Source organism: Caloenas nicobarica, chromosome 23 (assembly GCF_036013445.1).
Source record: "Caloenas nicobarica isolate bCalNic1 chromosome 23, bCalNic1.hap1, whole genome shotgun sequence".
Classification (NCBI taxonomy): Eukaryota; Metazoa; Chordata; class Aves; order Columbiformes; family Columbidae; genus Caloenas; species Caloenas nicobarica.
The window spans coordinates 6,361,914-6,388,201 of record NC_088267.1 but is presented as its reverse complement, the minus strand read 5'-3'; the positions used below and the strand labels follow the sequence as shown (position 1 = coordinate 6,388,201).

Below are 26,288 nucleotides of genomic sequence, written 5' to 3'. Positions count from 1 at the left end.
TATTTTAATAGCACAGTGGCTCAAACTCCGGCCCAAACGACATTTGTAATTTAAATGCAAATGAGGATTTAGTGAAAATGCAATGGAAAGGGGTGCTGGAGCCTGTAACTCCGCTCCCGCTTAATGAGACTTTGGATTTTAAAGTATTTATCGCTTCTGCCGTGTCGATTTGTGAAGTGGTTTGTGATTTTTCCCCAAGAACGGAAGCGTAAAGAGCACCGGGCGGACGCGAAAACCAGATTTCCAGCCTGAAGTTTGTTTCTAGCAGGGGCACCGCTGCCCCCGGACCTTCTGCAGCACCAGCAAACGCGCCCAGGCCCCAACTGCGGCAATTGCACAGCCCGGTTAAACCAGCGGCCGGCCCAGCCCAACATTGCAGCGCGCGGGACCTGCCGCGCTCCCACCAGCTATTTCCAGCCTAATAGCACATTTGCTGCTGCCGAAAATGTGCTCTTCTTTCTTTTTTTTTCCTTAATTAATCCGCCAAACAATGAACCCTAATGTAACGGGCTTTATTCTTACGCGTGTGATTAATTACGAGGCCGCTCGTTTCTTTTGCCCGCGCCGCAGGTTTGGGCCGACTTTGTGATTGCGTTGTTATGCAGATGGGAATGAAGGAATCTGGCTTTCCTGGCGGTATCTCCCGCCGCCCTTGCTCCGGAGCAGCCTGGGCTGCATTCAGGCTCTCAGATGCTTCTTGACTCGTAATTCATCATTTAAAATGAAGGAAAAAAAAAAGAAAAAAAAGAAAAAAAGACACTCTGAATATTAGTAATTACTAGGGCTATTTTTTTTTTCTTTCCATCCGCTTTCATAGTTACAAGTTCTGCTCAACTTGTGCTATTTTTCTGGGACTGGAAGGAGCCGGCGGAGGTTGGGGACCGGCCGTGGGGCTGTTGGTGCCACCGGGGCTCCCGTCCCCAGCTCCCGGGGGGTGTCCTGAGCCAGGCGAGACATTTTCTCCATTTTTATCTCATGAAAAGAGACGATCTGGGGCTTCAGCAGCTCTGGGAGGGGGCGGAGAGCTCCACGCGTCACTGTTTCAACCCAATTTCAACCCAGTTTCCATCCCCAAAAGAGCCAACGTGCTCACACCAGACCATCGCGCGCCCCGGTTATACTGGGATATACTGGTTTGGGCCTTAATGATGGGACTCGGGGAGGTGAGACCATCACTTGCAACGACCAAACTGCCTTCGTTTGCAGACCCATCATTACAGGCTGGTTAATTAGCTGGTTCCCAGGGAAAACCACCCGGCCCTGCCTGCGGGCGACTGGGCGATAATTGAACCTCGTTTCCTCTCTGAGGCTGGAAAAAGAGGCCAAGAAATCCACTCAGTATCCCCCAAACCCTCTTGAAGACGCAATTCCCTCCTGCTCCATCCTGCATAGGCAGGTTCGTTTGCACCCCAAGAAGCATCATGTTAAAAAAACAACCAAAAAAACCCCACCCCACCTATGGATCAAACGCCACACAAAGTGCTTTTATCCCAGAGACAAAAGAGCCCCACAACAGAGCTCGTCCTCCGCGGATGCGAAGCCCCAAATCCCACGTTTCTATCTCTTTTTTTGTCTGGAAATGAAAAGCCTTTTGCGCACGTCGAGCAGCACCAGGTGGGGACGGGGAGCGCGGGATGGGGGGGTGGAAAAGGGTCTGGCTGCGGAACCTCCACCCTGGGGTCCCCTCCAGACCCAGCACAGGACCCAAATTCCTCCTCCTCACCCCCAAAACGCCACCGCCCCCTCCGCCAGCGCAGAACTTCATTAATGAGACGTTTCCCTTTTCTCAATTAAGCCGTTTCCCTTCGCCCAACCTGTGCGGGGGCTCATCCTTCCCCCCATTTCCAGCAGCTTCCCATTGAAGTGCTGCTTCGGCTCCCAAGACAACGCCGGCTGATTCATCAGCTCCGAATATTTTAAACTATTGTTCTCCCCAGCCCTGCTTTTCCCTCTTTCCTGAAAATACCGAGGGGCTCCCTGCTCCCCGAGGGGACATTTTCCCCTTCCCAGGAGCAGGACCAGCCCCTCAGGGACAATCCCATCCCATCCCATTTGGGAACGATCAGGGGTTTTGTCCCCAGCTGCAGAGAATTGCCAAAATGTGGGGGGGTGGATGCAAAAACCTGCCTGTGCAAAGGGGATGGGGAGCCACTGGGAGCACTGGGTTGGGAAGCCCCTGGGGACAATTTGTCCCCTTGCAGCAGCTTTTCTTGGTTCAGTTTTGCACAATCAAAATGTTTCTCGGTGGGACTGAGGACGGGTCGGGAATTGCCGCCCCAAATTGATGGTGAGAGAGAAGCTGGGAGTGGAGCCGGACCCACTGGACGCACCCAAATACACCAGGAATCAGGGGCCCGTGGGCACAGGGAGGGTCCCATGGGGACCGTCCCCACGTCCCCAAGCCCCGCGGTCCCCAGCAGCTTCTCCTGCTGCCATCCCGTGGCCACGTCCCACAACTGCACACGGGCACCCGCGTACGGCACCGGACGAGGTCACCGGCGGAGCGGTTCCGAAGAATGTCAATATGGTGACAGGCACTTTATATATAAAAAATAAAAATAAACCACGGTGTCCCCAGTCTGTCCCCACCTCCCCGCTGAGCCCCGGCCAAAGGATGCTGAGCCTCAGCCCTGGGGACACATCTGTGCAGGTGGCAAAGCTTGGGGACAAGAACGTCACAGGGGTTGTGGAGAGAGGTGGCAGGAGGGGACACAGGGGGCCGCCCCCCCCCAATCCACAGGGCGACCCGGCACGTATCAAAACTCAGTTTATTCCAAATATTAAAAGATTAGTTTTTTTCCTCTCTTCCTCAATGAATCAACCAAAATACATTTTCCTTAGAAAAAATTTCAACCTATTAGGAGCCATTCCCAACCCCCGCACACACCCCCCACTTCCCCCTATTGCTATAACTTAACATATAAAATTTAATCTTTGCACACCCCCTTCTCAGTTCAGGTACCCGGGAGGGCAGCACGGAAAGAGAAGATGGGGCAAGGCGGGGCCCACGAAGGGAGACCAGTTAGACTGAGACCGGAGGTGATGGGGAATGATTCGCTGCAATAGCTGGGTTTGGGTTCTGTCTTCTTGGCAACGCCCTAACAGCAAATGAAGCTCCCTCCTCAGCAAAGAAAAATTAAAATGACCAAGTTCCCACCTGTGGGATGGATTTTGTTGGGTCTCTGAAGGTGCGAGAGCAGCCGGGGCTGCAAAAAGCAGCGGCTGGAGGCGGCTGATCCAGGCGGGGGAGCGGGGAACCCGCTCCTGGCTTTGCTGCCGGGGGAGCTCGGCTGACCCGTTAAGTGGCGATGGGGGGGGCAGGAGCCCCCTTTTCCAGCAGCCACAGCTCTGGGCAGCATTTCCCAGCTGGAAACTGCCCGGCTCGAGTGTTGGGTGCGAGAGGAGAGAAATCCCTGCGAGTGGTTCCGGGATCCCACGGGGATGAGCCCAGAGGGGTTTTTGGTGGGCGGCAGGAGACAAATCCACGCTGGTGAAGATTTTAGGTCCAGGGGCTGGAGGAGCACCCAGAGGTGGGAAACACGGGCACCTCAGAAAGGCCAATGCCCAAACCTGCTTGTGTAGTGAAGAAAGGACCTCAGCTTTGCCAGGCAAGGAAATAGGATGAAACGAAAAGAAACGAGAAGTGGAAAAACCCATCCAGCCGCAGCACTGAGATCAGTTTGGGAGCAAGCTGACCCACGGGAGCTGACAGAGCACCAGGCGCTGTGGGAAGACAGACAGGCGCTTGCAGGGATAAAAACTGAGCATCCCTGAAGAGCTCCGGGGCCTCCCAGCCTCCCCAGCACCGTTGGTGGGAAACCAGAGCTGGAAACCAGTGGCCAGACCTGGGTGGGAGGTGGGGGGTGTGTGCGGGTCCTGCTGGGCTCGGCTGCGGTGTCACTTCATCAACTCTGCTCCTTGTCCCTGACCAGCAGCACCGTGTGTTGGCCGCCGCTGGACACGGCCAGGACCGCGCGGTTCTCCAGCTGCTTCCCTGTCATTTCCACGGGGCTCCAGACATCGTCCTCCTCCCCCGTGCTCAGCTGGTAGTTGGTGCCCATGCCCCAGGCAAACGCTCGACCTGCAAGGGAGGGAAATGCAATTTTCGGCTTCCAGGTGGCCACAGGACGAGGTGGGAAGGGGACCCAGCACCCAGATCTGAGGGGACTTCACACCCGGGCAGGTGGGTGAGCGATGGTTGCGAGACACAGGGAAGGGGATGAGCAGCAGTGCTTGGCAACTCACAGAGGTGTTTTACAGAATCATAGACAGTTTGGGTTGAAGGAGCTTCCCGGCTCCCCCAGTGCCCCTCTGCCACGAGCAGGGACATCTGCACCAGCTCAGGTTGCTCAGAGCCCCGTCCAGCCTGGCCTGGGATGTCTCCAGGGATGGTTCAGCCACCACCTCTCTGGCCAACCTGGGCCAGGCTCTCACCACCCTCAGGGCAACAATTTCTTCCTCGTGTCCAGCCTGAATCTCCCTCCTTTAGTTTAAACCATCACCCTTGTCCTGTCACAACAGGCCCTGCTCAAAAGTCTGTCCCCATCTTTCTCAACATCCCCTTTTAAGTCCAGAAAGACCACAATAAGATCATCACACAGCCAAGGCAGTTTTACCCCAAGGAGCAAAACAACCCCCCCAGCCCCCTGCAAACCCCCTCCCCACAGCCGGGGGCTGCAGGTGTCACCAGAGCATGGAGCTCTTGCAGCAGCAGAGAAGGGACCGGCGGGACAACGACTCCCTTCTTGTCAACACCCTGTTAGGAACCTCATTGCCAAGGGCCCACGGAAATATCTGAGCAGCTGCTGCCCAGACGCCCGGGTGCTCCATCAGCGCCAGGACCTGCTCTGGTCCCCATGGACCCGGGGGGGCCAGGACGGATGGATCAGGGGTGGGGAGGGTACACAGGGTGACATTCCCAAGCCCACGGGGGTCCCCGGCACTCACCATCGCTGCTGACGGCGTAGCCGACCGACTCTCCGCATGCCACGGAGGAGATGCGGGGGAGCTCGGGGATGACGGTGGGTGTGCTCTTCTCCTCCACGCCCGCGCCCAGGCCCAGCCGGCCGTACTCGGCCCTCCCCAGGCTGTAGGCTTTACCTGGGGCACGAAAGACGTGCAGAGAGGTGACCCGAGGGGGAAAAAGCTCACAGCAGGTCATAACCAGACCTTCTCCCCCCGCCCCAAATCCCAGAGGAGCATCACTGCTCCCTACAAAACCCATCGGCACACCCTAGATCCCGACCAAGGGCTGCGGGGTGCGATAGAGACCCCTGAGCTCCCCAAAAATCAGTGCGGTGGGCAGGTGTCTGCACCCAGAGCAGAGTTCACCAGTGACTGCAGGTTGCCGTCATCCTCCCCACCCTCTGCCGCAAATTCACATCACCCTCGTTGCCTTGACCATTGAAGAGTTAGAGTCACAGAATCACGGAATGTCCTGAGCTGGAAAGACCCACAGGATCAGAGTCCAACTCCTGTCCCTGCACAGGACACCCCACAGGTCACCCCGTGTGTCTGAGGACGTTGTCCAGTCTCCTCTTGAACACTGTCAGGTTGGGGCCGTGACACCTCCCTGGGGAGCCTGTTCCAGTGTCCAGCACCACTGGGTGAAGAACCTTTTCCCCATGTCCAACTGACCCTCCCCTGATGTGCTTCAGCATGTCACCCTCACCCCAACGCCCCCCCGTCCCAATCTGTGCCACTCCCGGCCCCCCCGTCACACTGACACTCACCCTCCGAGTCGACGCACACCGTGTGGTGCTGCCCGCCGGAGAACCCGACCCAGGACTTGGTGGAGTTCTTGAAGCACGTCAGGTTCTGCGGGGAGAAGCAGGGCTCGGTGTCCTGGGTCCCTGCGGGGTGGGATGCACAAACCCAGGCAGGTCAGGTCAGCCGGCAAGGACAGCCCCAAAGATTAAGGAAGCCCCCAAAAAATCCAATTTCTGCTCAAACTCACCAGCTGTAGGGGCTGAGATCTAAACCCTTGAAGCCCCACCCCAATTTCCACCCCTGGTGTGTCCAGCAGCTGTTTGGTGTTCAAGCCAGAGCAGCATGAGACGGGGGAATCTACAGCCAGACCAGAGCAAGCAGATCTGGAGAGATGTTAAGTGAAGCTCACCCAGCTGGTGGTAGTTGGAGAGGCCGAAGCCGTAGATGTGTCCTTCCTGCGTGACGGCAAAGGTGAAGTAAGCCCCGCAAAAGGCATCCTGGAAGTGCATTTTGCCTCTGTTGCCTTTGCCCTTGACAGGGACGCGCTGGGGGACCAGCAGGTACTCTGGGGGCAGGAGACATGGGCGTCATACAAGGTCTAGTGATTTACACCCTTAGATCCAGCTCGCTGAATCCAAACAACCCATTTACACACGAGCTCTTGAGCAGCAGGGGAAGAGACTGGGTCTCTTTGCTCCTCTGCAAAGTGCAGGTTGGGGTTGAAGGACACGGCACCCTCCGCCCCCGAGCACGGCAACAACTCACGCAGCCCTCTCCTTCCTCCGCGGTCGGCAAAGAACGCCGGCACCCTCCCCAGCTGGCCCTGCTCGCCGCAGCCACATGTGAAGAGGTCACCGTCCACCGTCAGCATCACTAAATGGTCGTTCCCTGGGAGGAGATGGGGAGAAGAGTGAAGCCGGAGTCACATTCCAGATCCCCCAGCAAGACCCAGGGGCTGAGATCCCACAGGTAAAGCCCACCTGTCCCAGGTTTTTAGAATTCAGTGGGGTTTGCTGCACTGGATACCCTGACACCAGCTTCTGGCACAACTTAAAACACCAGGATTTCCCTCTTCCTGATCCCAGTTTCCCACCTGAAACTCCAAAGAAATTTCTCTGGGAAGGTTTAGGGGCACAGGTCACCCACAACCTCACCTGGGCCCTGGATAAGTTCCCCGGCTGCTCTGCTCAGCTTGCCCAAGTCTAGAAGAGGACGAACACTTTGACCCCACGGGGTCAAGCTTAGAGCACTCTTGTGAGGCATTTTACATCAGATTGGGTCAAATATTAGCAATATTTAAAAGAGACACAAGGTCTGTTCTCTCAAGCGCCAGAGGAGAGCAGCCAAGAGAGAGGAATACGGACCTCCTGGACCTTCACGTCCTGCTCAGGGTTCCGACAACCTCACGCACCCCAGGACCCGGCTCACCTGAGACAATTTTAACGACGGGCTCTCCGAGCTGGAGCTGCACAGGAACGGAGCTCGGCTTCATGGGCTCCAGCAAACCGATCACCCCGTTGTTATCCTGCGTGGAGAGACAGGTGTGGGGACGTGAGTCACAGAAACAGCGACTGCCAACAGACCTTCCAGCATCTGAGAAACCACCGTACCCGGAAAGAGCCCCAAACGAAAACCCTGCCATCCTCTGTCAGCGCGGCTGTGTGACTGTCCCCCGCAGAGACCTGCACCACCTTCTCCTCCAGCTCCACCAGCCCCGGTGTGGTCTCTGAGCCGTCTGCTGAGGTGTCGCGCCCAAGAGCACCCTCATCATTGCAGCCGAAGGTGTAGATCTGCAGACAGAGAGCGAGAAGGTCAGGATGGGACCTGGAGGGGCAGTAGGCTGAGCATGAAGCCAGGGAAAGAGAATCACCAGGCTGAATTAACCTTTTGAACCCCTAAAATGTTGTGGTCCATGGGATGGAGACCACACTCATCCCCAGAGCTGGAGTGAGCTGCAGGTCTGGGCAGAGCAGGGTCTGATTCTGATCTCCTGTCCCAGAGCTGGCCCGGCCTTCCCACTCCCCCTGGTGCTGTTCCCCCCACGCCACACTCACTTTTCCCATCTGGCTGAGGCACACGGTGTGCATCCCTCCGGCCTCCGCCTGCACGATCATCTCTGGCAGCGGCACCAGGGCCGGTTTCTTCCTCTCCATCACGTTCATGCCCAGGCCGAGCTGGCCAACATCCCCCTGCCCCAGCGTCAGCACCAGCCCAGGCTGCGTCCGGTGGGACGGGTGGCAAACTGTGGAGAGGGAGGGAGATCGCGGAACAGTTTGGGTTGAAGCACCTTCCCAGCGCCCCCCGTGCTCCCCCTGCCACGAGCAGGGACATCTGCACCAGCTCAGGTTGCTCAGAGCCCCGTCCAGCCTGGCCTGGGATGTCTCCAGGGATGGTTCAGCCACCACCTCTCTGGCCAACCTGGGCCAGGCTCTCACCACCCTCAGGGACAACGATTCCTTCCTCATGTCCAGCCTGAATCTCCCTCCTTTAGTTTAAACCATCACCCCTTGTCCTGTCACAACAGGCCCTGCTCAAAAGTCTGTCCCCATCTTTCTCATCGTCCCGTTTTAAGCACTGAAAGGCCGCACTAAGGTCTCCCCGGAGCTTCTCTTCTCCAGCTGAACCCCCCAGCTCTCTCGGCCTGTCCTCCCAGCAGAGCTGCTCCTCGGGTCATTTCTGGGGCTCCTCTGGCCCCTCCCCAGCAGGTCCATGTGTGTCCTGCGCTGAGGACCCAGAGCTGGACCAGCCCTGCAGGGGGTCTCACCAGAGCGGGGCAGAGGGGAATAAACACCATATAGAACATGCAGGGGAACAACCCTTCTGTTAAAGCTGGTCCCTGGCAACTGGGAGGGAAAACTCCCAGGGATTTAAAAAAATTTTTTACCTTTAATCTTCTTCCTTCCAGGTGACTCCTCTTCCTCTGGCACCTGGCTCTTCTTCGCCGAGCGTTTCCGTGGCATAGTGCCTGACCTGAGCACCAGGGACACGCTGTCGGGGGCACCCACGGGCTGTTGGGGGTTCCCCCCTCTCCCCCCGCTTTAAAATCCCCTCGGACACCTGCGGGCCCGGCGGCCGAATTCTGATTTAAGCAGCGATCTCCACTCCCACTTTGGATAAACGGCGGGTTTTTTCTCCTCGCGTGTTTTACCCACGGTCCCCACTGTCCCGCAGCCGTGACCCCCCCTGCAGGTGTCGGCAGCCCCGGGCGGGGGGACACCCGGTAATGCGGGGGGGATCCCGGACCCCCGCCAACACTGACCCCCCCGTGTCCCGCACCCCACGCAGGAACACGGCCCCGCGTGGGGGGGGGGGGGGGGGGGCACCCCCAGAGCTGCCCCCCCCGGGCCGCTCTCCCCCCCCCGGCCCTTCCCGCCGTTTGAATTCCCCGCCCGCCCCACGTGTGCCCGCGCAGGCCCGGCCCGGCCTTTCCTCCCGCCCGCTGCCTCTCGCCGCGGCGGGGAGACACGGAGGGGAGCCGGGCTCCAGCGGGCCCCCCCGCTCCTCCTCCGCCCCCCGGGCCGCCCGCGCTCCCACCTCCGCTCCGCGCCGGCCCCGCTGCGCGCTCCCGCACTGCGCATGCGCGGGGAAGCGCCGCCGCCGCTCGGCGGGGCACAGCGCCCCCTGCCGGGCCGGAGGCTCCAGCAGCGCTTGAGCGGCGCCCTGACTTCCGAGGTATTAGAATGTTACACCAATAATTTAATATTTTTTGCCTTGGGAGTGAGTTATATGCCTCTCTTAACAGATTATATTTTAAATAAGCTTGAGATGTTTCTTAGTGGCTTATGGAAACTGAATCAGATCGGCTTAAAGTAACTCAGGACCAGCAGGTCTGTGCTCTGTAGCCAGGACCACAGCCAAGATACCATCTAACAGAGGCTGTTCTTGAGCTGTTTCATAGAAAACACGGACTTACGTCCTATTCAATTCGTTTGTACAAAAGCAACAAGTTCAGTAACGCACTCCCTGCGATACCAGCAGTCCAAAGTCTGCCAGTTAACTCAGAGCAAGCAGATTTCAGACTGCAAATTTTTAAAAGCTTATACAGGCATGTTTTGAATCATTTTGAGCATAGCAGGGATGTTTATGATGTCCTTTGCCAGTGGAAATAACAACTGTGTGAGTTAAAACCCCAGCCAGGCTGCTCTGCAGGTCACACACAGCCAGGACAGCAGGTTGCCCAGCACCCAACTGGTACTTTGTCAATTGTATGGCCGAAATCAGAACCAATCCATTTATTTTTTGCAGTTTGTGCTAAATGTTCCGAATTCCAGGATTCTGTTCCAGCAGTGTCATTTGTCACCAGATTCCTCCTTGCAGCTGGATTCCTCAGAATCCAGTTACTGGAGCTTTAGAAGTTTATGGCCCTGATAATTATCTGGAGACAAGGCCAAAATCTTAAAATCTTTGTACATTCGGCTGCCCCTGCGGGGTTGCAGATTGCTCAGGGCACACAGAGACCACTCCACCTTTTCTGATTCCACTGCTGCCGAGTGGAAAGTCCTGCTTTCGTTCTTTAAGTGGGAACCAGAGGACAAACCTTTTCCCTTTGGGCATCAGGTGGGGCCAGGGCAGGATATCCCGCCATTAATCTCTTTGGGTTTTAACCCTTTATTTAAGCACAACCTCCGCAGAAGCTGCTGCTCACATCAATTTTATTCCCTTTTTGCAGGGGAGTGGGCTTGTCCTGCCCTCACAGCAACAAATCTGGGGTACAAACTACATTAACTGCTCTGGGTTTAGCCATTAATAGGTGATAGAAAGGTTAACCTGCCGTGAAATGATCCAAAGCTAAAGATACCACATTTAACAGGAACCCCACTTGTCACCAAGAGGCACCAACAAAAGTGTCTGGAATTTCCTTCACATTCAAGGACTGACCAAGCAATCACACACAAAGAAATGTACACCAAGGAAAAGAAATCGAAGTCAAGCTTTATTTAGTTCTCTACTGCAGTTAGATACAGGTTTACGACCAATCAATACTTGAAGTATCTTGTGCTTCCAGCCCGGTCCAATGTCTGTGGCTGCATTCATTACACACATGGCATGAACGGAGCCTTAGCAACCACCTCTATTTATTATTCAGGCTGGGACTTGCATTATACTCACCCTCCTCCACTAAACACGTGGACTTCTTTCTGTTGTTAGCATCAGTATCAGTGACTGCAAAAATTTGGGAAAAAAATAAAATTAAGAAAGCTTCCCGCTTGGTAAGAAACACGCTCCATTAGCTATCAGATAAAGCCCAGGCACATGTTCCCAGACCTAAGCAAGTTCGACATGTGCTGACCACGTGCCTTCCCACTATCTCAGTGCTCCACCACCTACGCTAACTAATAAGACATTTTTTGCAGGGGTTAAAAAGCCTTTCAAGATCCATTAACATGAAAAACTGGGTGATTACGGGGGCCTCAGCCAGGACCTTCATGACTTTCCACCAGGTTTGTGTCTGCTTTTTAATAAATTCCTACATCCCAAAAATAAGGCTTTAAGCTGATCGAGCAACTGGCGTTCACCTCCACTTTAACAAGGATCACCGCCCTCCCCCTTAAAAAGAAATTCAGGAAATCAGCCTCTTTCCCTCTCCATCTGAAGCCCAACAAAATCCCAGCAGCCAGGGAAAGCCTAAGGTAAGCTTTCGCTGTTAAGCAAGGCCTATAGAGTCCTCAAGGTCTTTACGCTGATCCAATTCGGTTTCCGTAAGCCCCTCAGAAATGGCTCAAGCTTATTTAACTTTTAAGAGAAGCGCATAACTACGCCCAGCCATCAATATTACATTATTCGTGCAATATTACTCACCTTGGAAATCAGTGCTCCACTCCAACTTCTCGTATTTCGGACTGGAAATGCAAAAAAGGTATTGTAAGTTTTTTTCTTTTCCATTCCCTCCCCAGCCCTATAAACTAGTGTATCCCCCCCTCCATGACACCCCGAAAGGCATTTTGGGTGGCAAAGCTGTTTCCTGCATGGTTTATCTCCTCCGTCACGGCCCGGGGGCTCGGAGAAGCAGTAGGAATATGCAGGCTGCAGACTCGAGGCCCGGCTTGTTCTCCAACGTCGTGGAAAGGGACCGTACGTCACGGGCCCGAGGGCCTGCGCTCCCGTGCGCCACACGGGCAGAGCCGAGAGAGAGCGACTTCTCCGGATGCCCACGTTGGGTTTGAGGTTTTAAAGCACCTTCACCCCCCGACCCACGGGCGTCGCCGCCGTCCCCAGCTCGCAGAGGTGACCCCGCGGCTGATACTCACATCAGGAGCGAGCTGGAGGCGGCTGCGCTGGGGAAGGCGGCAGCGCAACCTGAGGGAAGAAAAACAGAAGGCGGTGAGAAGCGGCTGAGGACAGCGCGGCCTAAATATCCCCTCATGAGCGCCAAGCGAAGACCGCTCACTCACAGCCCGCTAACACGGGAAGAGGGACGCAGCGCCGCTGCATCTGGCTCTTCACGGCCAGGGGGGCACCACGCTACAGCCCAGGGAAAGGGAATCACAGAAAAAACGGAAAAAGGGGAAGGCCGCGAGCCCACCGCCGGAGCCAGACCTACCTGGCGCCGCTGCTCCCGACGAAGAAAGAGGCAGAGCACCCGCCTGCCGCGGTATTTATAGGGCACGCGGGGGCGGGGCTAGAGAGCGCATGCGCTGTGGTAAGGGGCGGGGCAAGGAGCGCATGCGCAGTGTGAGGGCAACGGGCCCGGAGGTGGCGCCTGCGCGGGGGCGGGGGGCGGCGGTTTGCGCATGCGCGTTGAGAAGGCGGGAAAGGCGGGGGAAAAGCGCGGGGCTGCGCCAGGCCCCCCCTCTCTCTATGTAAAACACAACCACAAAAACCCTTTAAAAAAAAAAAAATCCTAAAATACTTTTATTCAATAATTAAAATCTGTTGCTGAGGAGGCCGATATACAACGCAATGATTTAGTCTACAGGCGTACTGTACAGGGGGAAGCTGTGAGGGAAGGGCCCCCGCTGCCAGGGCCGCCCCGCGGTGTTGGCACAGGGGGGGACAGGGACACCTGGCCAGGGCCACCCCGACAACTGGGACGCGTCTGTGAACGAGGCGAGTCCTCCTCTCCATTCCCACACCACTCCCTCCGTCACATTAAGTGGCATCTCACACATGGGTTGGTTTTTGTGCATGATACAGCAGTGGCCGATACCGGATTATTTAAAAAAAATACCCACATTTAGGAAGAACAATATGAGATCATTCTCAGAAGAGAAAATATCTTGTTAAGGTCACTTTTCAAACCTCTTATTCCCCTCCCTTCCACCCACACAGTGAAATTATCAAGTTTCCAGTAGGTTTAGCTGTAAAAATGAGAAAAGGCAAGTTTCAACCTGATTTGGGAGAGTAAAAAAACATCTGAGAGGAAGCCACAATAAAAAGAATTGACTGCTCTCACAGCTTCCCCAAATTAAAAAGTTTCTAAAAGGCAAGAGTCATTTCCTGGTTCTGTAGTTTAAGCCTAGATATCTCAAGACAAGATCTGTTAACGTCACAGCAAGTGTGAGAGAGTGGCGAGGGAATGTTTTATATATTTGTGGGTTTTGCTTTTTTTTTCCTTTTTTTTTTCTTTTTTTTTTTTTTTTACAAAAAAGATGCAGCATATGTTAATATCTATACAATTCCCTTCCAGGAGAAACAAACCGTTGGTCAGTAGTGATTCAGGACATTAAGGACATGACGGAGATGCAAGCAAAACAAACAAACAAACAAAGAATTACAAGTCACATGTCAGTTGTCTGCCAGGTCAGCATCCGCGCAGGGTTCTCTGCATACACCGAATATACACACGTGCTGCCACGCACATCTCCGTTCCTCAGCTTTCCTGGTAAAAAGGTGGAAATGAAGGAGTTTCAGCCCCAAAAGGAGTATTTACAGCTGAAAACCGGGCCTGTCCAGGCTGAGAAAAGGATCCGAGGAACGAAATGTTCATTCCCATGTGCGTGGTCTCCTGGCAGAGGCAAATTGCTGAGCCGCGCGAGGTAATTAATAGTGTTCAATTCCAGCCTGATGGCACTCGAGACGTGTTTGTTCCAGTGAAATGCTACATTCAGACAGGATTCTCCTTCCCTGGCAGAAAGCCCTTTTTCTGGATATGTTTTTGAAGGCAAATCTTGGAAGAGCTGAGGTTCCACCCTTGCTGTATTGCCTCGGAGAGGGACGCAGAGGACTTCCAGTCCTCTCGGGTCTCTTGCTCCCTTCTTGGAAGATTATGGTCGATGGTACCTAAAAGCCAAGTGAAAAATCAGAGTTTCGTCCTTGGAACTCAGGTTAAATGGTTACTGAGGCGCGACAAATGGCCAAAGAGAGTAAACCGAATTATCTCTGAACTCTCAGCACTGATAAAAGCTGTTAACATCGCATGATTTTGCCTCTGCCTTAGTAAACCTTGTGCTCTACAAACACTCGTCTTGGCCACACAGAGCGACTGTTTTGGGGAACAGAATCACTTGGGCCATGATCCACAGGCTACTTCACAGATAACACCCGTGGTAACTACCAAGGTGTTTTATGGCTGTGGCTTCTGCTGAGTGTCCCTAGGCACAGAAAAGGACACTCCAGCTACAAGATGACACTTGGTCACTTTGACTCTCCAGGACTGAAGCCCCAGTTTAGGGAAGAACAACTTCATTTGTGTCTCCTACTCCTCCAGTTCCCCAACACCACCAAGGCAGAAAGGGACATTAAATCTCCAACTGCCGTACAGGTATTTTTTCTAAGGTTTTAATATTTTGCCCCTCAGCACCTCTGCTCCCCCAGCAAGACTGAAACTCTGCGTAATGTGTTCCCACTCACCTCGTGAACTGCTTGCTGTCCTCGTGGACTTCCATTTCACAGCTCTTGAACTCATTGAGCTCCTTCCGGATGGCAGCCTACACAAGGAGAGATATCTTTTTTGTCTCTGGCTATATATATATATATATATATGTATATATATATGTGTAATATATATTTTTTTTTAATATATATATATATGTAATATATATAACAAGCACCAGGATGAGAGGAAATGGCCTCAAGTTGCACCAGGGGAGGTTGGGGTTGGATCTGGGGAACAATTTCTTCCCCAAAGGGCTGTGGGGCATTGGAACAGGCTGCCCAGGGCAGTGCTGGAGTCACCATCCCTGGAGGGGTTGGACAGACGGAGATGAGGTTCTCAGGACATGGGGCAGTGCCAGGGCTGGGGGAACGGTTGGACTCCATGATCCCGAGGGGCTTTTCCAACCAAAATGATTCTGTGATTCAGCAATCCCTTTTGCAATGGACACCCTGAGTGAGCTCCCCACGCCTGGGGACAGGACACTCCCTGTTACCTTGTCAGCTGGTGTTAGCTTTGTCCATGGCTTATCCGCTCGCCGGTCGTAGTCTTGAGCATCTGTTACTTCCACGTATTCGTTAAACCTCAGGATCTTCCTGGCCTGCAGCTCCGCCACTGTAGGCCTTTGGCTAAGCTGAACACCAGCGAGAACAAAGAAAATGAGTTTGTGCGTTGTCCACAAAGCAGTTCAGGACTGAGCATACTGAGCAAAACTAAAACCAGTTTCCTCATTGGGCCTGAACTAGAGATTCTACTAGCAAACAGGCAGAGCCTCTTACAGACAGTGTGATCTCGTGTGGATCACCAGGCCAGGGCAGAACCAAGGCCATGTTGCCAAGGAGAAGGAAGACATCGAGGGGTGTGGGAACAGCGAGCCCTGTGTGACACCCCTAAACCATGTCAAAGCTCGTTCCTGCTTCAGCAACAGCAACGCTGACATTTCGTACCACAGGCCCTTGGCAAGTTTTTTTTCCAAGGACAAGTAACAACCACAAGTAACTAGGACATAATAGCTAAAAGCAGCTGTTGCTTTGCTCAGCTTCTCATGCTGCTGTTAAAATCAACATGGATTTTGGGGAGCCTGGTGTGAAAGTCACGGCCACTGAAGTGCTGTGTTAAATCAGCCAGGCCAGCAGTAGCAAACCTTTCAAGTGCCAGGTGCCCAATTTAGTTCTCATCAAGCTTGTTCTGCCCGATGCCAGCTCAGATCTATCACTGACAAACGCCACCGTTGGCGACAGTCCGCGTTCCAAAGTCACCGCAGTCAGAGGGCGCTGGGGACACTTACACAATAGCCCCGTGACCTCACCCACAGCAAGGTACCCACAGCGTGCCCACGGCCACCACCGTCCCCGACAGCTCTGCCAGATGGCGAGCACAGCACGGAGCCCGGCCGTACCTTTCTGGTGAGCCTGCGCTTGATCTCTCGCTTCTCAGCTTGACGGTCAGCTTCATTTTTCGCTGCCAAGGGGAAGGGAAAAAAAAGAAAAAAAGAAGAAAAAAATTTCCTGTAAGCATCACAGGCTTTGAAAAGTGCTTTCTGGACTTGAACAAAGGAGAGTGTGGAGCTACATGAGATTATTTACGTATCTGAAAGCTCGCTGTGGCATTTCTGCACTTATTATGGTCTAACTCAATACTCTTTCTCACCAAGCACCCCTCTGAGTGACAGTGGCAATTTGGGCCTTTACACAAGCACAAATGAGTCATTCCCTCCAGCCCTGGGTACGTTAAAGATTAATGGCCATATTGTCAAAAATACATCCAAGCCACTTCGCAGATTGCTCCTCCCTAAAGCTATTGTACCAATAGTTTAAAGAGAATAACAGCACAGATAAATATTTTAAATGGAAACTTCCTGAACCGACATTTCCCGTTCCTCAAAGATGTTTATTTAAAACTTTCGCAGGGCAAGGAATGGCCAAGAGAAACACCCTTGACTGAGCGATGAGCTGCTGCTTTTTGGATCGTGCAATACAATGCTGTAATGTCTGGACCGCAAATAAAAACCCAGCCCAAACGAAAACACCTTTAACAGTCCTTGCTGTGTAACGTCAGAGTCTTAACCAGCTCACAGACTTTTCCCTGAGGTGACAGGCAGGGGACAGGCAGCCTTTCTACAATATGATGCTTTGAACTGTGTTGCTCGGTACCACTGCTAAGGCCTGATTTATCCAGAGCTGGTTTGTGATGGTAACAAATCACTGGGAAAAAATAGCGGAACCTTTACTACAGCAATATAACCAAAGCATGGTTCTCCACCGCTACATTTCAAGTGGATTCCACGTACATCTGGACTAAAATACTAAAGGCAAACTGATTTTATTACTTAGGACCACTAGAGAGGTGTTACTCACGTTGAAGTATGTTCCTCTGCTCCAGTTCTTCCGCTGTTGGTCTCTGACTCAGTCGCCTAAAGAAAAGTGTGACAAGTGTGTAATGTTTTATCTGGTCACTCAGCAGTAGGGGATGTAGGATACAACCGCCTGGTCTCAGGGCACTGGAAAGCCTCCTCGACACCCTCATTCACTGTGGAAATCACTGGTGCTCCACTTTGTGCTCCCCTCCAACAGCTGCTCACCCATGGCACAGGTTAGGAAAGCGCTACGGCCTCTCCAAAGCTCAGAGGCAACTCCGCAGGGAGCTCAAGCAGCCAACAGAGCCTGGACTATCACCAGACCCAGCTTAATCCACCACCTAACGCGCCAGCACTCAGCCTGCATCTACCCACGTCTTTATTACAGCAGTAATGTTTCTATAGTCCTTGAGATTTTCCCCTCCCAGTCCATTTAACCTCTGGAAACAGGGCCTGTCAGGGGCTACTGCTTAACTCCAGGAGGAACTTCCAACCTTTCTAACCGAGAAGGAAAAGCACCACTCCACCTCCCAGCCCCGATCCAGCAGCAGTGCCCAACCGCCCACCACATTCCAGCACAAGGCTCAGACGAAGGCGACAGCTTCAGCCAATCCCACCTACTGCACGCCGTGCCAGTAACACCCTCCTCCGTTCTTCGTACCTGATCAGTGTCGTCCCAATCTGGTGCCGAATTTCATTCCACTCCTCCTTGCTCTTCCGAGGGAAGACGACCTTCTCCTCCTGCGGCGCGGCTGCAGTCCCCAGCTTTATAGCTAGCGTGTCTTTCCTCTTCACTTTGTTCGCCAGCGTGCCTGTGGGGAGGAAGAGCAACGGGATGCGACTGAAAACGGCAGCGCCTGAGCGCAGTGACACGAGCCACGTGCCCCTGGCAGTTGTGCTCTCCCCTGGGGCTTGTTTCCAAGCTCTGCGCTCCAGCTCCCGAGCGAGTCACCGCAGTGACAGCCAGCGCTTCTGCGGGACGGCCGCATGCTCCCCTAATGCTGTCCCACCTGGAGGGGTGGTATGGCACAAGTTGTTGGAAGAGCCATATGCAGCTGGAATGGGGAGGTATGTCGGCAGATGAACGTACAGGTTTGGCTGTAGAGCCTTTGGAAAAGTGAGGAAGAGGACATGTGGTGCATCATGAAACCAAGAACCAGCTGCTTTGAAGCGCTGTGTGAACCAGCTCTTTGATCCAGATCTCGCTCCAGCCAGGCACGAGTTCAGCAGAGGGAAAAAGCCAGCTGCAATGTCAAAGCCTTACTGTTATGGCTTTCATCTTCTTCCTCATCCTCGTCGTCTTTGTACAGGATGGGCCCCTCCGAGTCAGAGTCGCTCATCCCTTCATCTCCTTCCTGCTCCTCCGGCAGGACCTGGGGTACCAGTTTTGGGATGACTGTGACAGATGGCACATCTCCAATGTACACACGAGGGCCCGAATTCTGCTCCTCTTCCCGGTCATCATCTTCCTCTTCCTCATCGTCTGGACTAACGAGAAACACACTATTACATCTCTTACACATGCCATGGGGGCTGGGGAATAACCCCGAGATCAACACCTTGTGAGCTGTCCTTGGATTTGTGGGAAGCCCAGGAACCAGAGAGCGCCACTATCCTGCACCGGCCCCTCTCCAAATCACAGGGAGCTCTGGCAGAGGAAATGCCAGAGGCAGGTTATTTGCAGAACCAAACCGCCCTCCCACTCCTCTGCTCTGGAATTTTCAGGTTCAACCCTGTTATAATACAAGACAGTCCCTTCCCCACTTCTGTTTTGCAAAATGAAAGGCTAAGGAAGGCCACAAATGGATGAAATCCAGGACCTTGTTTTGTCTTGGTGCAATTAGAGACAGGCCCGGATTCCCGGCATCAGCCTGTGTTTATCGTCTGGAACCCATTTCCCTTTGTGAGCAATAAAATCCCAGAACCAGGGTTAATTTCATGGGGAAGATGCACCAGCCCCTTAAGAGGCTGAAACACAGATTCAGCCAAAACAGTTTCTAGGCTGTTGCAAAAAAACCCCCAAAAAACCAAAAACCAAAAAAACACCAGAAAAGAAACCAGTGTTGCCCACAGCCCTTTACACCATCGCAGCCTCGCAGACGCGGGGAGTACAGCACCAACACGTCAGCGTGTTGTGGGGAAGCAATTTAGGGTTCTAGTGTGTGGGTTTTCACTAGATTCAATGCATGGCATCCACCACACAGCATGATCCCCCCATGGCCAGGTATTTACTACACACAGGAGGATACTCACACTTTGAGCATCTCGATGGTGACAGGCAGGGACCTCGTCCTGCCCAGGGTGCCGTTGTCTTCTCCAAAGCCATCATTCTCGAAGAGCAGCGAGTGAGCCCTGTGTGAGCCCTCGGCAGGGGGGGTGACAGGCAGGGGACTGGCCAGAGCCTGCTGGATACGGATGTGCAACGGGATTTGGGGCAGGCGAGGCAGCATGTGAGGTTCACCAAACCCTTGCTCCACCGTCCTCTTTGACACTTCCAAGGACCTGAAGTCTTCGGGAGGAGGAAGAAGAGTCTCTTTGGGCAGGTCCAGGGAGCACAGAGGGTCCAAGGGGGGCAGGGGCAGGCGCGGGGGCTCGGGGGGGATGTGTGTGGGCAGCGGTGGCGAAGGCGAGGGCGGTGGGTAAGCGGAGGTCATGTGCATCGGTATCGGCGCGGGGCGGCTTGCCGTCACCGTCCTGTCGTTCAGGGGCTTGGAAGGGACAGCTGCCTCCGGCGCGGTGTTCGGCAGGAGGCCTCTCTTCGGTGGGAGAGGAGGGGAAGGCTTGGACAAGCCTGTACCACTGTTTATTGCTTGAGAAAGTTCAGCTGAAAATAAAAAACACAAAAGCCACTATATTTAACAAGGCGTTTCCAGATACCAGTGTGGAATAAGCATCGTAGAGTCTCAGACCATGCAATTTCAGCTGGTTTTGCACCTTGCGAGCCTCCAGTTTGTCCTTCCTGCAGCAAAGGTAAGAACTGGAAGAGCAGCCAGAAACAAGCAGACAAGGAGAGGTCTGTGCATCCTGCTGCTTCGGAGAGAGAACCAGCACCAGCCCCCGAGTGACGGCAGATGGAGCTCACCGGGTCAACTCGCTGCCTCAGCCAGGGAACGCAGGTATGTAGGGCACTTTATGGCTATATTTACAGCATCAGTTTGCAAAAGAATCTGAGACATCCAAACACCCCACAGACTCCAGTTGTGTTAATGGCTCCTTTGCATATTAAAAAAAACCTTCTGGGAAGTCTCACTCAAAGGTAAAAGTCAGCAGAACCACAAGTAGCAAGTGCTCTCCTCCCTTCCATTCACCTGCCAGCAGCTCCTGCTCGCCTGAGGATGAGCTTCTACTCTACTCCCTCTGCTCCTGAAGTCACACAATCTTCCCTGCAACTACGAAATAAATAGCAAAACTTCCAAACGCTTTATCTGCTGTGTGACGGAAGAGAGAGGGAGAAACAGAGACCGTGTCATACAACGGAAAATGTCTGCAGCAATCTCAGGTTCCTCAAACACCCCTTGATTCCTAGGAAGAAGTTGCACCAGTGAAGACTGCTCTCACTTCAGGAGTTTGTAGCCTTTAATGTTCACGTATCGATGGTTTCTTGGGCTCGGAAAGGTTTTGCCCACCTGAAGATCAGATTTACTGGATGTTTCTCCTGGAGCAGGTGACGGTCGCAGAGCGGTGGCCCTGGTGCAGAGCTGGGAGGGATCCGCAGCACCAGACACCACGAGAGGGTGCTGCGAGCGGGGAGTGCTTCACCCAGATAAGGCTGCATAGCTGGAGAGAGGTGGGTGCATTTTTGGGATGTTTAGCATTTTCAGACTTTCCCCTTGTAGATTAAGGGCCAGATTGTGCAAAACACCCAGTGCCCTCAGCTCCCATCAACACCAGCCCAGAGGGATTCCAGGATCTCCTCAGCAGGAGGAGGACCAGGCAGGACCAGGCTTGAGTCACCTTTGAGTAATAAGAGAATTTGAAAGGGATCAAGTAGCTGGCAGAAGGAAGAGGCAGAAAAAGGCTGCGTGCTCCTCAGAGCATCGTCCCCAGCCAGCCCGTCTCTGTTCTGTGCAATAAACCCAGCGCACCAACTGGCACCAGCTCATGTGACGTGCCACCGCGGCCAGACCCGCTGCTCTGGCACCGGCTGCAGTGACCGTGACTCCTGAAACCGAGCACCGGGGCTGCCACCAAGCTCAGGCCAGCGGGACAGCACCCTTTGCCCTGCTTGCTTTTCAAGCCGCTGCTGATCAAATTCCAGCTCCCCAACAGCAAGTGTTTCCTGAGCCTTATTTTCAGCTACTGCACCAGACACACCAGAACTGCTCGGAGAAAGAACAGAAAGGAACATCTTCACGAGGGAACACAGGGGCGACCTGCACATTAACAGTCCTCCCTTGCCTGAGGTTATAACAGCACAAAAGCGCACATGTTCCTGCGTCAGAGTGTGCATCAAAGCCCTGTGGAGAGCTCGTGAAGCCAATTCTGCTGCTGCTGTTTATCCACAGCGACAAAACAAGGCTCACGCAGCAATGCCTGCTCACCTGCTGCAGTTACAGCTCCGTCCAGCTCTGGGTCCTCAGCGCAGGACACACATGGACCTGCTGGAGAGGGGCCAGAGGAGCCCCAGAAATGATCCGAGGCTGGAGCAGCTCTGCTGGGAGGACAGGCTGAGAGAGTTGGGGGGTTCAGCTGGAGAAGAGAAGCTCCGGGGAGACCTTAGTGCGGCCTTTCCGGACTTAAAAGGGGACAATGAGAAAGATGGGGACAGACTTTTGAGCAGGGCCTGTTGCGATAGGACAAGGGGTGATGGTTTAATTTAAAGGAGGGAGATTCAGGCCAGACATGAGGAAGAAATCGTTGGCCCTGAGGGTGGTGAGAGCCTGGCCCAGGTTGGCCAGAGAGGTGGTGGCTGAACCATCCCTGGAGACATCCCAGGCCAGGCTGGACGGGGCTCTGAGCAACCTGAGCTGGTGCAGATGTCCCTGCTCGTGGCAGGGGGGGCACTGGGGGAGCTGGGAAGGTCCTTCACCCCAGACTATCTGATTCTATGCACGAGGTCCCTTCGACCCAGATTATCTGTGATTCTATGCACGGCCCTGCAGAGAGCTGCAAAGCCTCTCTCCACATGTGCATTCTCATCCAGGAGACAAAAGCAGGACTGGCTCCTCTCCTCCGCAGCCACAGGTGCACCCAGCCCAGCCCTGGATTGCTGGGGAGAAAGGCAGGTAGGGTCTGAACGCAGGTTTGATTGACTGCTGTCTCCAACCACATTCTTTTTCTTCCACAAGTACCTCCCGCAATTAGCGCTGGGGCATTTCAAATACCAGCTGTGATGTGTGCAAGCAGCTTAAAGAAAACAAGAAAGTATTTCATCAAGTGCTCAGGCATGGTCAGACTAATCGAGCTGGTCTGGCATACAGGAGTGGTTAACACCAGAGCAAGGTCACTTGCAAAACCTGCTGGAGCAAGGAGAAGCCCCAAGCAGAACGGAGCGAAGCAGTTTGTACTGAAAGCAGCAGCCCAGGCTACTTCAGATGGTAACTCGCACCCTATTTAAACTTGTACCGCTGCCTCCCGACCCACACCTGGGTAACGCCTCCAGTTTCTGTGGTAACAGTGCAGACCTGTCTGAATGATCCTCCCAAGAACCTTCCTCCTGAGCTGTACTGGCCTCTTACTAATCCAACCCAAAGATTAGCAGCTGGTCTGGGAACAGACCATCGGCTGGAAGTTCTCATTTACTCCAGCAGTGTTGCATCTTCATGACCTCTAAAATTCCTAAGTAGAACAGGGACTCAATCAGCTTTAAGAAACTCTCCGCAGATCATCTGCTTAGAAAAGTTAGAGAGAGAAAGATATTTAATTCTTTAAGTGGGAAGATTCAGTTTAAATTGCAGTTGAGCTGATTTATCCATAGGCCAAGACTTAAGGACAAGATTAATCCAGCAATACAGCCACAGACCTGAGAGAAGGTGCTCAGTTATAATCAGGGAAGTCCAAATTATCCCTGTCAGCTCCTGGCCTCTCTGCACCGAGTGGAAACCACATGGCCCCGCAGTAACTACCATAACAGACATCGTTTGGTGTGATGTGGATTTTTTTGGTTTTCCTTTTTGCAAAAACCAGCTGAAAGCATCAATTCTCACTGACCGCAGTCTTGCAAAGCAAAAAACCTCATCCACCATCCACCCATCCCAGCTGTCTGCAGCTGAATCCCAGCCCTCAGCGAAGCACCAACATCCAGAGACAGTGTCTTCCATTGAAAGAGAACTGCCTTTCCTTCTCCTTGCAGGCAGGGATTCCCTCCTGCAGGCAGCTGTTGGAAACACGCACATCTGACAGACGGGATGGCTTACGGCAGAAGATTCCAGTAATTACACTGTTTGAAAATGCCCTGGCTAAACACTGGCAGATCTTCTGAGTCCAAACTGGACTGCGTTCAGGAAAGATGATTAGACATTCACTACACAACATTTGCTACATCATACTGAAAATCTTCTTTTACAAAGGGAAGAGACTCTGAGAGTGAGGGCTCCAGAGCACCCCAGGGTACAAAAAAACCAACTTATGGAGGCACTTACCTATTACAGAGTTGCTATTTCTGTTGACAGGTTTGGGAGGAGGGACAGGAGGCTGTTTGGCAGGAGCTGTGCTGGTGGTACTGGTGGGAGCAGTAGTGTTGGCACTGCTGAGAGCTGGGGGCAGAGTCCTGGGGGCCGGGGAAGGGGCAGCCGTGGAACTGACTGTCTTTGCCGTAACAGGGGCTGTGGTGGAGGGTGCAGTTTTTGCAGAGCTGTTGGCAGGCATTGGGTCCTTGTCCTGCACTTCGTTCGCCTCCTGGGAAGTGGAGGGAGGTCTTTTTGGAGGAAGCAGAGGCTGCTTGGGAACATACGGCTCCTGAAGTGGTTCCAGTTCAGGCCCAGACTGGCTGCTGGAAGAGCCTGCAAAGTGAAACAACTCATTTTAAGAGGCTGGAGAGCCCAGAGCCGGGTGGGAAGAACCAGGTGGGAATTCAGAACTGGTCACAGCATCGCAGAATGTCAGGGATTGGAAGGGACCTCGAAAGCTCATCCAGTGCAATCCCCCGCCGGAGCAGGAACACCCAGATGAGGTTACACAGGAAGGTGTCCAGGCGGGTTGGAATGTCTGCAGAGAAGGAGACGCCACAACCTCCCTGGGCAGCCTGGGCCAGGCTCTGCCACCCTCACCATGAAGAAGTTTCTTCTCATCTTTAAGCGGAACCTCCTGTGTTCCAGTTTGTCCCCATTGCCCCTTGTCCTATCATTGGTTGTCACCGAGAAGAGCCTGGCTCCATCCTCCTGACACTCCCCCTTTCCATATTGATCACCATTAATGGTCCTGGGAGAACCTGAAGCAACCGATTTTACACAAATCTGGCTTCTTACCGTGCCTCTTCTTTGGTTCCTCAGCTGGAACAGGCTTCTTAAGGTCAGGTGGCTTCGTGGCCTCTTCCTCCTGGCTGCCCAGGTTACAAACCCCAGGACCCCCGATGGGGACGGTGTGGCCGTTCTTCAGCACAGGTGGGTTCAGCTTGTCTGGTTCCTCACCATCTGCAAGGGGACAAGAGAGAAGCAAAGAGAACACACTCAGAAGGCGTGAGACGGAGGAGACACGGCTGAGCAGACAGAGCCACGATCGATCTGCACCAGCTTCTCTCTGGTTTCTGAAACAGCTGGTCCTCAGTTTACCTTCTACAGCGGAGAGCACAGCGACAGCAAGTAGCTGAGAGCCCTTGATTTCATTATCAACAGTACAGCACTGTATCGCCATAAAGTGTATTTTTTTCTTCAGCAGCCTCTTAATCTATCACCTTGACTAGAAAGAATGCTGCTGCATTTAAGACCAGTGTGCCCAGAGCTGTGCTGCAGCCCGAGGAAGCTGCAGCCACAGCTAAAAACCTCCAGCGGCTTCTGTACATACCCACCGCCACCAGGCGTTCTCAAATCCTCTGCTGCAAGACAAATTCCAACACTAGGCCAAGTGATCTACTGGACATGCAATAACAGGTTTTGATAAAGCCTTCAAATCAGCTGAAGCACCTCTATTTTCCTTTTGTTTCTACCCTGAAGTTTGCACAAAAACCACCACTCCACCCCAATCATCTCACAGCAAGGCACTCCTCACTCTTTTACCTTTGTTTTAATCAGATGTAACAGTGCTACATTACCAAAATCTGACGGAGTTCATCTCGACTATTTCTGCTTTTACAGGTGGAGCTTCCCAAATGTTAGATATTATCTCTTTTTTGGGGGGAAAAAAAAAAAAAAATCCTCTTTTTAGCTCATGCTGTTGAGAGCACTTAAAGCCTTGGTCACAATCAGGAAATCCTCAGCCATTCTCTGCCCCTGTAACTGCCCTGACAGGACGAACTCTTGATAATATTATTCCCCAAACCAGACTCGGCGTCGACTCTAATGAGACATTGCCCATTTGGACTGCTTTCCCACTTGAGAAAACTTGGATACATCAGCAATTTGATGGAAAATCCTCAGCATTTTCAGTCTACTGTGTATGCCATCACAGCCCCCCAGGTGTCAGACCCAGCATCCTCTGTCGCTCTGATTTTTGATGATTTATCCCACTCCTCTCTTCACCTCTCCTCTCCCCGCCAAGGCCTCCCCCTCCCTAACCGGGTGTTATTCAGAAGCTGAAAGCCAAGATGCCCAGAATCCAAAAGCTCCCTGGGCTTTAATTTCTGCAAACCCCAGCCTTGGTTCCTGAGAGGAGATGGCAGACCGCACTTATCTGCCCTGCCCTGAAACACAGCAAGTACAGACAGCAAGAGGAGCTTCCTCCCCAGCCAGGGCTGAAACTCAAGAGAGGAGCCGGAGCTTTTTATAGCAGCAATTGCCTCTGGCCAGTTGAGGTTTCCAGCGAGGGAGACGGGAACAGCGCGATCTGCTCTCCTGCCCATCCGAAGCTCGCACGCCCTTCTCTGGCAGGGAGCTGCAGGACGCTCCCCATGGCCTCACACCCCCTCACTGCAGCTCCAGTGATGTCCTTCAAGGTCAAGAACATCCAACGTGATCTTCTCTCCTTACTGTGAGCCCAGCGCAACCCGCTGGCACCAGCTCGGGGAGCAGCGGGGCCTCCTCTCCCAGCTGCACCAGGTTTGAAAGCCTCCACCATGCCCCTTCCCTACGTCCCGCTCACTCATCTCAAAGGGTTTCCAGCATTTTTTCCCCCCACTAAGAAAATTAACTGACCTCGTAAGAGCGGGTTTTATAATTGCAAGCAAATACAATAACTTACCACCACCGTCTCATGACTGCCCAAGCGTCTTAAGCTCACAGAAGGGATTAAGATAATGCGCTTTCTAATCTAACCATCCCGACAACACTGACTGCTCCCTCGTACCTCGGCTTCGCACTTTGTCCAGATTAGACCCGT

The 26,288-nt window shown here is 53.5% G+C and overlaps 2 protein-coding genes, 1 long non-coding RNA gene and 1 other non-coding gene across 12 annotated transcripts in view; all 4 read right to left on the bottom strand.

The window, feature by feature from the left end:
* Positions 1-2,920: 2,920 nt before the first annotated feature.
* Positions 2,921-9,287, bottom strand: RCC1 (regulator of chromosome condensation 1). Its single transcript, XM_065650632.1, has 10 exons — positions 9,244-9,287; positions 8,594-8,679; positions 7,764-7,951; positions 7,320-7,499; positions 7,138-7,234; positions 6,475-6,597; positions 6,119-6,274; positions 5,733-5,852; positions 4,948-5,100; positions 2,921-4,081 (listed from the first exon to the last, which is right to left on the bottom strand). Exons 1-10 carry the CDS (start codon positions 9,285-9,287, stop codon positions 3,906-3,908), a joined length of 1,323 nt encoding a protein of 440 aa, XP_065506704.1. The 3' UTR covers positions 2,921-3,905.
* A 1,342-nt stretch (positions 9,288-10,629) lies between these two features.
* LOC135997846 (uncharacterized) lies at positions 10,630-12,270 on the bottom strand. Its single transcript, XR_010607492.1, has 5 exons — positions 12,251-12,270; positions 11,958-12,006; positions 11,509-11,549; positions 10,819-10,872; positions 10,630-10,733 (listed from the first exon to the last, which is right to left on the bottom strand). It is a non-coding gene; the product is annotated as an uncharacterized LOC135997846 (long non-coding RNA).
* Positions 11,663-11,867, bottom strand: LOC135997870 (small nucleolar RNA SNORA73 family). Its single transcript, XR_010607495.1, has one exon. It is a non-coding gene; the product is annotated as a small nucleolar RNA SNORA73 family (small nucleolar RNA).
* A 286-nt stretch (positions 12,271-12,556) lies between the features above and the next one.
* The window catches only part of PHACTR4 (phosphatase and actin regulator 4), a 65,902-nt gene continuing 52,170 nt past the window's right edge, over positions 12,557-26,288 (bottom strand). For all 9 annotated transcript variants that reach the window (XM_065650750.1, XM_065650752.1, XM_065650749.1 and 6 more), the window contains 10 exons: positions 24,284-24,448; positions 23,459-23,818; positions 19,131-19,701; positions 18,142-18,365; positions 17,539-17,689; positions 16,879-16,934; positions 15,921-15,982; positions 15,018-15,155; positions 14,500-14,576; positions 12,557-13,929 (listed from right to left, as the gene is read on the bottom strand). In XM_065650750.1, coding sequence (XP_065506822.1) covers positions 13,914-13,929; positions 14,500-14,576; positions 15,018-15,155; positions 15,921-15,982; positions 16,879-16,934; positions 17,539-17,689; positions 18,142-18,365; positions 19,131-19,701; positions 23,459-23,818; positions 24,284-24,448 — 1,820 coding nt within the window. In that variant the 3' untranslated portion in view covers positions 12,557-13,913. The remainder of the gene's footprint in view (positions 13,930-14,499; positions 14,577-15,017; positions 15,156-15,920; positions 15,983-16,878; positions 16,935-17,538; positions 17,690-18,141; positions 18,366-19,130; positions 19,702-23,458; positions 23,819-24,283; positions 24,449-26,288) is intronic.

Coding starts and splice junctions, on each gene's coding strand:
- RCC1 (XM_065650632.1), bottom strand. CDS start 9,287: ATGCGCAGTGCGGGAGCGCGCAGCGGGGCCGGCGCGGAGCGGAG. Junction 7,500..7,763: donor GCCTCAGCCAGATGGGAAAA/GTGAGTGTGGCG, acceptor CTCTGTCTGCAG/ATCTACACCTTCGGCTGCAA. Junction 6,275..6,474: donor CGGAGGAAGGAGAGGGCTGC/GTGAGTTGTTGC, acceptor TCCTGCCCCCAG/AGTACCTGCTGGTCCCCCAG.